The 13,119-nt window shown below is 33.5% G+C and overlaps 1 protein-coding gene across 1 annotated transcript in view; it reads left to right on the forward strand.

The window, feature by feature from the left end:
- LOC110103011 overlaps positions 1-13,119 on the forward strand; it is a gene marked incomplete in the record, with an annotated part of 89,751 nt that overhangs the window by 75,120 nt on the left and 1,512 nt on the right. Inside the window, 1 exon segment of the mRNA XM_028696062.1 lies at positions 11,033-13,019. Within this exon segment, the coding sequence (XP_028551895.1) occupies positions 11,033-12,900 (1,868 nt within the window).

Raw genomic sequence — 13,119 nt, forward strand, 5'->3', positions numbered from 1 at the left:
TAAACTCAATTTGATTTGAATCGAGCCGATTCAAATTTGATTTGATTTAATTAAATTAGTTTGGTAGAATCGAACCCAAATCGACGCCAATTTGGATCAAATCGCACTCAAAGGGGCTAATGGGTGGTAACCGCATTTAATCGAACTTCATCGAGTCTAATTTGAACGAACTTGAGTCGATTTGAGTTCGAATTGGACATGACGGGGCTCGATTAAATCAATTAAACGGCCTCGAGGGTGCTCGAGCTAAAATTGAGTTCAACAGACATCGTACGGTATGATCAGTTATGAAAAATTTTAAGTTCATCGGGATAAAAAGGGACCTGTCCATTTTGTACACTTCATGGTGTACGTACCATGATGACATCGTATAGTATGATCAGTTAATTTTTTTTTTCAAATTTGTCTGAACTAAAAGTTGGGACTAAGAGGGACCTCACAATTTCGTACTCTGGAAGGAATGTACAAAATGTGATCATACATTATGTAATAATATCAACAATCAAGAACTAAGTTGCAACAATCTCAATAATCTCCCACATTTTTATGATGGAAAAACAAATATTTTTTGAGTGAACTTATATACTCTAAATTTCTCGTTAGCAACCCCTAAAAGAATAAACATGTAAGTTTAAAGGGAATTTCTTGAAGAATAAATTTTTTAAAATTTTTTTTTTGAAATAAATCAGTAACAACAAAAACACTAAATACCAAATAAAAATAAAAACAACTTCAAAACATAGTCACAAAAATAAAATCAATCACCAAATCAAAAGCAATCATCAAATCAAACAAATAATATTACTCCCCCTTTTGACAATTGGCGACATTGTGCATATATCTTTTCAAATATTTTTGGCATACTTTGTGCACAACTAACCAAAACAAGACATTTTTTTATTGATATCAATTTAAATATGAAATACATTGAAGCACAATTAATATCAAATCATAACATAAAGATAACAAAACATCAACACAAAAGCTAAATAAAGACAAGTACATAATGCATCAAAAACATCACTAAGATTAACAGATCTTAAATGATTAGCAAAGATAACACACAAGAAGTACAACTAGAACTTTGAAGGGCCCAGGTCTGGAATAGGAGGCTGGTTGAAGATAAAAAAAATAGATATTCATCATAGCTACATTACTGTTCATGGATTCGAACTATCCCCGAATCCAACCCATGTCTTGTTGATACTGTGCATCCTGCTAATTTAGGTGAGTCTGAATTTAATCAAAGTGCTCATCAAAATGACTCTCTAATCGATCAAAGCACTAGACCATCTCTTGAAAGCCGGGTCCATGAGCACGTGCAGGTGCTCCCCCTTCTTCCTTAGAATCCTCACTTGTATTACCATTTTTCCCAAAAAGTGCTCGAAATGAAGCATCAATGAAGTAGATTGGCATTTCAAGTGAAGGCTCGGGATGAACAATGTTATATTTCTTTTCTAAAATATAGATCACAAGATGTCCTAAGGCAATATTCTTCTTCCTCCTATGAGAAATATGCCCAATTTTAGAAAGTTCGTGAATATAATCAGGAATAAGTTGGGCTTCATCTATTGGTTGTCCAGTCATGATAAGATAGGTAATAGTGGACAGAAGAGGAGTAATGTTAATGCGATCACTGGCCTTAGGAATTATTGAAGTTTTAAGGATATGTTGAATGATCCTTGCATTTTGGTGTAAGGTATAGACCCTAGGCAAATGACCTACTTGTTCAACCCCTCAAAGAACTTTGTTTATTTCAAACAAGTCAAAATCAGATTTAGAATTCATTATGTGGGCTCTAATTTCTTGAGTTCTTTAATGAAGAAAGGTTCACAAATCTTCCTTAGTGATTTCTACCCTTTTATTTAGGACATAAGATCTTATAATATTCTCATCAGAACTAAAAGACATATTTACCAGAAAATAGTGAAAGGTTTCTTTGTTGTAGGCATGAATCAAAGTCAGGATGAAGACAAATTGAGTGATGGTGAAAAGAGGTATTACTTGAAAGTGAATGTCTTCTTGGTGCAAGAGTCTAGATGGAGTGATTTTAGCACAGACAAACCTAAAGTAAGAATCCTTATTTTCCATGGATAGAAAATTTTCATTTACACCCCTTGAAGATGAACCCTAAGTGACTCTATCACGCTTGCTTGAACTGGCCATTGCTAAGAGAGAAGGATTGAAAGAGGCTGTTGAAGTGTATGAAAATAAAATCTAAAGCCCTTATATTTTTAAAAAATAACCATTTGTATGTACGAAAAAGGGTTCATACAGTACGATAAATAAATCGTACAAGATGAAAATAATTTCTTATGTACGAACGACTACATTCAAAATGAAACAACTTTTTATAATCACACAAGTTATGAAGCGTCCTTTCGTACAGGCTTTTTGACTAGACGACCGTACAGACGAACATGTGTTTATTCGGGACGAGCTATTATTTAAGACCATTTTAATGACGGTTAGGTTCGTCCCCCATATTGAATGACACGTGCTTCATACATACAAAATAAAGTTTTGTATGTACGATCAGCTATAATAACTGATTTTGGCCAGATAACCGTCAATGTGTGTACAAACGAATGAATACAAATCGTCCAAGATGATATAGATATCATACAATACGATATGTATTGCAATTAGATCAAAACAATGATCGACATGCTATATAATTTATATGGGACGAAGATAATTTTGTATAGTACGATTAAAATACTTAGAAAAATCAGCACAATCGTTTAGAAATAGAAATTTTGATGTGTGAAAACATATTCAAAACACACAAAAACATAAAATAAAAAAACAAGAAACTCGAAAAATAGAAATATACACACAAATAAAAACACAAATGACACATAACAAAATATCAAGTTTGTAGAAATTTTTTGTTTAAGTATTAAGATCGATCACACCTTGTTTTGTTCTTAATGTGCTAAAATATCAAAAGCTAGTGGTTTTGTAAAAATCTCTACAAGTTAATTTTGAGTAGTAACATGATTCAATTCAATTTATCCTTTGGATATATGATCCCTAATAAAATGATGTCTTATATCTATATATTTGGTTCTAGAATATTGGATATGATTTTTTGAAATGCAAATAGCATTAGTGTTATCACAGTAAATTGGAAGTATGCATATTATAAATCTTAAATCAATAAATTATTATTTCAACCAAAGAACATGTGCCACATAACTTCCTAATATAATATATTCAACTTCATCAGTAGATAGAGCTACATAATTCTATTTTCTACTGGACCAAAAAACTAAGTAATTTTTTATAAATTGACAAGTTCTAGATATAATCTTTTGATCAACCATACAACCTACAAAGTATGAATCTAAATATCTAACAATTTAAATTAAAGAGTTGTATTTAAGATACCAAATTCATAAATTTTGAGTTCCCAAGAGATATCTCAAAATCCTTTTTACTGTTGTTAAATGCGATTCTTTTGGATCTGATTAAAATCTAGCACACAAACAAACACTAAACATAATATCGAGTCTGCTAGTAGTCAAATAAAGCAAAGATCCAATTATTCTTCTAAATTTCTTTTGATCAACAGATTTTTTCTTTAGGTCCTTATCCAACTAAACTGAGAAACTCATAGGTATACTAAAAGGTTTAGCATTGTATATTTCATACTTTTTGAGGATGTCCTTAACATACTTTGATTGACTAAGAAATGTTCCTTTCTCAATTTACTGACTAAGAAATGTTCCTTTCTCCAATTATTTTGAATTTTCAAAACTTAGAGATTGTTCAACATAAACATCCTCTTATATCATCGCATTCAAAAAGACACTTTTAACATCCATTTTATACAATTCAAAATCCTTTAAAAAAGACAAAGGCTAACAAAACCCTAATTATTTCAAGTCTCACTACAGGGCAAAAGTCTCCTCAAAATTAATCTCTTTAATCTGATTATACCCCTTAGCCACCAATATAGCCTTATTTCTAATGATAACTCCTGAGTCGTTCATTTTATTTTTGAATACCCACTTAATTCCAACTACACTTTGATTATTTGGCCTTGAAATTAATTTCCAAACATCATTTCTTATAAATTGATTTAATTCTTCTTGCATTGTCAATATCCAAAATTTATCCAAAAGTGCTTGATTTATATTTATAGGTTTTATCATCAGAATAAAGGTAGAATGATTAACTTTTTTACTTAGTCCACGCCTAGTCCTAACACCCTTAGTAGGTTCACCTAAAATTAATTCCTTAGGTTAGTTTTTAGAAAATCTCAAATCTCTAGGCAACGGGTTTTCAATCTTTAAATTTTCTTTCAAATTAATCTTCTCAATCCTTTGGGAGTTATTTTCTATTTCATCCTCTTCCAAATTTGACTCTTCCAAAATTTTAGATTCATTAAATACAACATGTGTAGTCTCCTCAACTACTAAAGTTCTTCTATTAAATATTCTATAAGATTTTCTAACAGTAGAATATCCAAGAAAAATTCATTCATCTGATTTTGGATCAAATTTTTCTAAGATAGATTTTTCATTATTATGTATGAACATCTTATATCCAAAAATATACAAATATGACAAATTAGGTGTTCTCCACTTAAGAAGCTCAATAGGGTGTTTTATTCAATTTCGATCTAATGTTTATCCTATTCAGAACATAACATGTATGACTGACCGCTTTAGCCCAAAAATATTTAAGAAGTGAATATTCAACCAATATGGCTCTAGAGGCTTCAATTAATATTCTATTCTTTCTTTTAACTATTCCATTTTGCTAAGGGGTTCTAGGTGCAAAAAAAATATGATCAATCTCTTTTTCTTTACAAAAATCCTCAAAATTTTTAATTTTCAAATTCACAGTCATGATCACTTTGTATTATTAAATCTCACACCCTAATTTCCTCTGAATCCAAGTTAAAAAATCTCTAAATTACTCAAGTGACTCACTTTTGTGAAATAAAAATTTAACCCACGTGAATCTTAAGAAATCATATATAATCATGAATCCGTATACCTTTCCTCCTAGAGTAACAGTGCTAATCAGTCTAAAAAGATCTATATATATAATATCCAATAGTTTACAAGTTCTAAGATCCTTATTAGACTGAAAAGAGGACTTCACCTATTTTCCTAATTAGCATGCATCGCAAAGGTGATTCATAGTAAAGTCTAGTTTTGGTATACCTCTAACTAAATCCTTTTAAATAATTTTCCTAAGATTTTTTATGCTATCATGATAGAGTCTTCTATGGCATAACCATGAATCATCATGAACAGTTTTTAAACAAAGAGCATTAGGAGATGTAATACAATTCAAATCTAGCATATTAATATTGTTTACCCTTTTTTCATGTAAAACATCATTACCATTCAGGCATAATATGCAGCTAGTGGGAAAAAAAATTTCTATTATAACATTTATCACATATCTGGCTAATACTTAACAAATTATATTTTAAGCCTTCTACAAGCAACTCATTTTCAATGAAAAAAATTTACAAGTTTTCGATCATATCTATATCAACCACTTTTCTAGGGTGTTATCTCCCAGTGTAACACTGCCTTCATTTCTGGCTTCCAGCGATATAAATTGTGTAGTGTCTCCAGTCATATACTTTGAGCAACCACTATCCAGGTACCAAATGCTCTCATGAGGTCTTGTATGAGAGCGTTCCTGCAAAAATATCAAATGTTAGACTTGGGAACCCAAACAAGTTTGGGTTCTCTTTTTGGCAATTTAAAACTAGATGCATGTATGATATGGCTTGAGTTATGTATCTTAGGTTTCCACACTAAATGAGTTTTTCTATCCAAAGTATAAGTGTGTGAAATATGTTCAATCATGCCAAAAGTATAACATTTAACTCCAGGAAATGAGTTTCTTAATTTTCTATAATAAATCTAACTCTTCCTGGGTTGTAAAAATTTTTATCTTAAAATATGATTTATAAAATCTTCAAGTATTGGAAGTTTTTTATTTTCCTTAAGAGCTTTCACTTTCAATTTAAAAAATGTGTTTAAGTCTTTTAACATATTCTTATCTATATTCAAATACTAACTCTTTATTTTCTGATTCATCCTTAAAATTTTTAAAATCTTTTTTTAATTGCACATAGGATGATTTTAAAAGATCATTCTTTTTGTTCAAGTCATCAAATTCATCAAGTAAGCTCATATGATTATTATCTATCAATGCATGATCTTTTCTAAGGATTTCATATTCTTTTTGTAATTCTTGCATTTCAAGATTTAGACTAGCATGTATTTTCTTAAGCTTTTTATATGCGTCATGAATTCTTTCAGAAACTTCTAGCAATTTATTATAAGCCAAGTCACATACCTCTTTTTGATCTGACTGATCAAGATTATTGACTATTAAGCACAAATTGGTGACTTCTTCCTCCTTTTTTATTTATGACGAATCTGAAGCTGAGTCCACCAAAAAAGCCCTTTGAAATCTTTTCTTACCCTTCTTCACATTTGTTCTCTCCTCTACCTTCTCCTTGCTAGGAGTGGCTTTGAGATTGGGGCAATCCGATTTTATATATCTAGGTTTTCTGCATTCATAACAAATCACATCATTATAAATCTTAATATTCTTATTAGATTTATCTCTGTTTCACTATTGGTGTCTCCTCTTCTTACTTATAAGAATACTTCTGAATTGCCTAGTCATCAAAGCAATGTCTTCCTCATCCTCAGGTTGTGATTGATCACTCTCTAATTCCTCTACTTTCAGTGCTATATTCTTCTCCTTTCGTTGGTCTCATGCATCAATCTTTCTTTGACTCACTCCTTGCTCGTAAACAATTAGTGATCCAAGAAGATTGTCAATAGAGTAAACATTTAAATATTTAGACTATGTTATGGTAGTTATCTTAGCATCATAAGCAGCAGGCAAACAATAAAGTATTTTGTTCACCAATTCAGCATTCATTAATTCCCTACCTAATGTATGTAAAGAAGTAACTATTTGAGTGAATATTATGTACATTTCATAATAGATTCATTAAATTTCATGCAAAATAATTCATAATCATATAACAAGATATTTAATCTAGATTATTTTACTTTATTAGTCCATTCATAACTAATATAAAGTCCATCATATATGTCTTTTCCACTTTTGCAAGTAGAAACCCGTTTGTAATCGTCTGACTTAAGTGCACAAAAGAAACTGTTTAAGTATTTAGCATTTAACTGTGCTAAGTCACGTTGTTCTACATTCTAGTCAGCAAAGGGTGTTTCAACTCTAATTTCATTAATAAATCTAGTTTATTTTGTATACCCTTCTTGAATTAAAATTCACATATAATAATATAGTGATTGCAGAAAAGTAGACATGCGTGTTTTCCAAAAATTAAAATGAATATTGTCAAATAACGGAGGTGTAGTGATCAAATACCATTCAGGTGTGTTTCGGTTTTCAAAAGTAGCCTGTCTCATTTATCAAAAAGTAGTCAAAACTTATGGTTTTAAAATAAAGCTATGATACCACTTATTGAATCTTAATTAGGTTGTTAAGCCTAAGATATTATCCTAAGGCTAACCAAGAGGTGGGTGAATTGGTAATTAAAAAATTTCTCTTTAATTTAAAATTTAAAAGTTGTTGATTCTCAAAGTAAGTTAATTAAAGTTTCAAAATAATTTTTTATCCACAGAAAATAACTTGCAGTAAATAAATGCGGAAATATAAAAGATACAAAGATTTATAGTGGTTCGGTTAAACACAACCTAAATCCACTCCCTGAAGACTCCCTCTTAAGGTATTACACTATTACCAAAGTAATTCTCCTTTTTCCCCCACAATAAGGTGGAGAACCCTTCATAAAAACCTCTCTTCCATCAATCCCCGGTGTGGCAGAGAATCGACATCCTTTCACACTCTCTAAGTGTTGGTAGAGAACTATCATCCTTTCACACTCTCAAGTGTGGGCAGTGAACCGTTGTGTTTTCATGCTCTCCAAGTGTCAGTAAAGAACCATCATCCTTTTACACCCTCCAAGTGTAGGCAGAGTACCTTCCTCTTTTCACACCCTTCAAGTGTAGGCAGAGAACCTTCGTCCTTTCACACCCTCCAAGTGTCCTTAGAGTATCGAATCTTCTTCAAAGATCTTCTCACGAGCAATCTAGAAAGACAATAGGAAGAGTAATAACCAAAATTACAAAGATAACCTTACCTTTGAGTAACCTTGTGAACCCTTCACACTTCACTTGTAAGAAATCTCTCTCAAACACTCTCTCACACTCTCTCTTGCAAATGCCCTTAAAAAATCATGAAGACAAGACTCTTTACGTCAGTTTTTAGTGGACCTTTTATACAAAATACATGAAAAATTATCCAAAAACTTAAAATTTTTAATTTTGATCATACACGATCGTACATTATGATCATATTTCGTATGTACGAATAGTTCAAAAACTATTGCGTATGAACCTATTGTGAATCGATATGAAACCATTTCGTACACGATCATCATCCGGTATGAACCAAGTTTGTCTGGGACGAATATTTAAAATATTTTTCAACTTCGTCGGGATGAAGAGGGACCCTAAAATTTTATACCCTCGATGGTGTACGTACGATGATAACATCATATGGAACGATCAGTTATGAAAAATTTCAAGTTCGTCATCGGGATGAAAAGGGACTCATCCATTTCGTACTCTAAACGGCGTACATACGATGACGACATCGTAGGTACAAGCAATTCAAAAAATTTTCAAATTCGTCTAGATGAAAAGTTGGGATGAAGAGGGACCTCACAATTTCGTACTCTAAAAGGAATATACAAAATGTGATCATACAGTACAATCCATAGAAAAAATCTTTTTAAGCGACCAGGGACCCGTCCATTTTGTACTCTGGAAGGCATGTACGAAATGTGATTGTACATTATGATTGATACTTAAAAAAATTTTATTTCTATTCATTTGATTGCTCGAAAGGAAAAATAACTGATCAGATCGTCCCATACAAAAACAGATCGTATAGTATGATTGGTTTAAAAATTTTAGATTTTAAACTCTACCACCCTCTCCCCCCCCCCCGATGTGTGTGTGTGCATAGTTAGTCAATTATAATCACACTCTCTCAGGCTCAATAAAATAAAAAAAATGAATTCATATACAATAAACCTTAAACTGATCTAATTTGAAGTCTTCAACAATCTGGAGTATGATTTTCCTGAAATGTTAGTACACACAAATAGCAAAACAATGCATCCAAAATATGTTAGGAGAAATAATAATTAAAACAATAATATTTGGAATCATCAAAAACATACATGTTGTAATAATATAAACAATCAAAAATTAAGTTGCAACTATCTCAACAACCTTCATATTCTCTAGATAATGCAAACTATAAAGTTTTTCTCTATCCTTAGCAGCCAATCCTTTTGATACCTATGGTTCTATAGCTTCTTTAAACAATGAGGGCTTTAACTTGTGGAACATCTATAAATGTTTATCATTTTCTCTTTCTTTACTACCAGGCTGCTTACTATATGATTTACTCATGAGTTATGCTATCGGCTATCAAATTGCATCAGACTATAGGAAATCATTAGAACTACATCACTTTGCATATTTGGCACACCTTGATCATTTGTATCCATACTAGCTCACTTGTATAGTTCTTTGGCCTAATAAATTATAATCTAACCATAGATATGCGTTTAAATCTATGTAAAGAAATGCACCTTAGAACTACCCAATTTCTACCCATTTCTATTCAATTTCTACGACTCTAATTATATTCAATTCTTCTATAAATCATTGCTCTGATACTATAGTTGAGATGTCCTAGAACTAATTAGGATGAACTATCTCTTTTAAATCTTCTACTAACAAACTAGAACCACTAACCATCAATTTATAAAACAAATTAGAGAAAATTTCATATATATATATATATATAATTTTGAGCTCTCTCTCTTTTTAAATATGCAAAAAGAATAAATCTAATTTTAAGCTCTCTCTTCTCGACAAATGTCAAATGGTTTCCTATTCGAGCACGAATAGACTCATTTGATCTGTCTTGATGAGCCGGCTGTAATGGTTTGATTCATTTCGCAAGACAAGATCTCGATAAAAAAAAAAATTGCGTAGAAGATGAATATGGGCATGAAAGAGTTCAAATGCTTGAATTCACATAGAATACTCATCAAATTGGTATCAACTTGATCACATATATTTTTAAAACATAAAAAAAGGACAATATGTGACCAAAAGAAATAAATTCTAAAGTCAAGGACGAATCAATGTAAAATTTGCGGCTTGTCCCTTCATCAGACCCATTGATGCAATACGAAGGAAGGTCTATAAAATATGTAAGAAGGTCATGCAAGCGATCGATGTCAAAAATGAGGTCAACACTATTCATCAATGCTTTGCTTCTCCCTCAAATATAAATAAAGCTTGCGTTACTTTATTCTCTATACTCTACATTCCATCAACTATCTTTTTTAAGTCTTTATAACCAATCTTCCCCTATATGTGGTTCTACTATACTCTTGGAAGGCGACTTTAACCTATGAAATACCTATAAATACATATCTCACTTATTCTCTCTAACAGTGGAAATTCTATTCTGAGCTTCTCCCATCAACTGAGATATGATTCGTGGCTCTTACTGTAGAGCAGTTATTTGGTCTGGTGATCGGACATAGCTCTACGTTCAATCACCACTGAGATAGCGCCATGTAGCAGGCACAAAACTGCGAACTCGCTCGACAAATACTGGGTATGTCGCACGTGCGTATTTTAAAGCCATGACATCCCGACAACCAGCCCATCAAGGTGTGGTAATATTTAAATAAGTTCCTACCCTGTAGATTTTCACTTCGCTTTACTAGATTCAAAGACGAAGCAACTTCTGCAAATGTTCTTTTCCTTCGTAGTTCGCAAGCATTTGCCGTGAGTTCGAAGCAAATTTCCGGTCGAATACCTTCAGAGAAATAATGCCTCAGGTTAGAAATTTCTTCCGAAAAACATTTATTCTTGTCATATAGTTTTTCTAGTTAAAAAAAAAAAAGAGAGGCTTTTGATCCTCAACAAAAACTTTCGCCCGGTCCCTTTCTCCCCGGGGAAAACCCTAGATTTTTCGGAGCACGAGCAGCTCTTCCAAGCGCTTGGTCTCTGGGACTTCGCCCACCTACAGCTCGGTGAAGAGGTTCGCCCGGACCTCCTTGCCGATCTGATCGCATACTATGATTCCTCCAGCCATCGCAGCTACGTGCAGGGCACTCGGATCTCTGTAAGTCGCGTCGATCTTGCGCGGGCCATCGGCCTAGCAACTAAGAAGGAGAAAACTGATGCTTTCCTGGAAAAAGATTGGATGCAAGAACTAGTTTCTGCAAAAGGGGCTAACACAGCCCTCTTGGATTTCATGTTTAATTACATGCTTTTTGAGGAATTGTTAATACTGCCTTCGGAGGTCGTTCAGGCGATTGATTTTGTGAAAGAAGGGGTTCCGTATAAGGTGGATTGGGCAGCAGTTATGTGGGTTTTGGTTGAGAAGGAACTAAAAGAAGGCCTCAAGTCCGGGACTTTTTGCTATGCCTCTCATCTGCAGCGTTTGATTGAGCACCAACGTCCTCAGCTTTTTTCAAAGGAACCAGACCCTGTGTTTCTTGCGCCTGAGCCCGAGGAAGAGGAGGTTTCAGTACCGGATGAGGCAGTTAATGTGGCAGAGGATGAGGCTGATGCTGCAGAAGAGGTCCATTTGACAGAAGAAGACGGTGATGCTGATATCAGAAAGACGAGGAGTTTGCAGGACTTGGTGGACGTCTCTTCTGAGAGGCATGACTCTGAGTTATGTTTGATACTGGGTGATAATGTGATGGATGATTTTGATGATTGCAAGGTAAATGTAGAAAGCGAGTGGCTTCAAGAGGGGAAAAATGAGGGTTTTGAGCAATGTCTGAGGCGTTGCAATTCGAAAGCTTCTGACAGCATGGATTTCGAGAATTTGGCTAAGATGGATGAAGACGAAAATGTGGAAGAGAGGTTTGCAAATGGCGTTCTAGTTAAGTTTTCTAATTTTGAGAGGCTGAATCCATCCGACCTCTTGCAGGAAATGAACAATGTGAGCATTCCTTATGCTGCACAGGTGAACTCCTTCAATCCATCTTCAGGAGTGCTATTGTCCATGCGTACTGAGTCTCACAAGAACGATATTCTGGACCGTGGTTCGAGTGGTTCTATCTATTTTGGCTATAATGGAAAGAGGCATCTTGATGAGATTGGGGATGAGGAAAGAGACCATTTTGAACAAAAATGCCATCAAAATAGGATGCGGACATGTGAACCTTGGGCAAACCTGTCATTCTCTTTTGATGACTGCATGAATCAGGTTCAAGGTGGTGTTAAGAGAGCAAAGATACTGTATTCCGAGAAAGAACAAGAAGTTGCCAAGATGGAAGAGCAGTTGCAGTATCTGAATCATTTGGTTCATGATAAGGAGCTGACGATTCATTCATTAAAAATGATGTTGGAAGGGCAGCAAAATTGGCAGATGGCTGTTCGCCATTACGAGCATGAACTATGCTTAGTGACCCAAATGATGCTTGGTTATAAAAGAGCTTTAAAAGAAAGTCGTGGTAGATTTGCTGACTATAGAAAGCAGCACCCACGTGATGATGAATCTCTTTACAAGGACCTTCCTGGGACAGGTGGTTTGGTTGTTAGTGCGAGGGAGTTTGAAAAGAATCGATTAGTGAAAGAGGAAGAGAAGCGCGAGGAATTGCTAAAAACTTTTGGTAATCTTGAACAAATCTTAAATAAACTTGAGAAATGTGAAGATGGTATCATGACACATGATAGTAAGCTCAGGAATTTGGTTGGAGAAATGGAGCAACTGAAAGCTTGTTTGGTAAAACCTAGTTGCTTAGATGCGTAACATTGTATTTCAGAGAATATACTTTGTTTCTGACTGGCAACTCATGGAACGTGAAGGCTGCGTCATTATGGGTGATGGGAAACTTATGGAGATTGTTGATGTGATAACTGAAAAGATAGGTTTGTGATATCTATTGCTTGGATAAATTATCTTTTGCACTTGTTAGATACTTGATTATTAATTCAGAATGAAACTTGTGATGCATGAAATTCGATTTAA

This window comes from Dendrobium catenatum, unplaced genomic scaffold (assembly GCF_001605985.2).
Source record: "Dendrobium catenatum unplaced genomic scaffold, ASM160598v2 fragScaff_scaffold_716, whole genome shotgun sequence".
NCBI lineage: Eukaryota > Viridiplantae > Streptophyta > Magnoliopsida > Asparagales > Orchidaceae > Dendrobium > Dendrobium catenatum.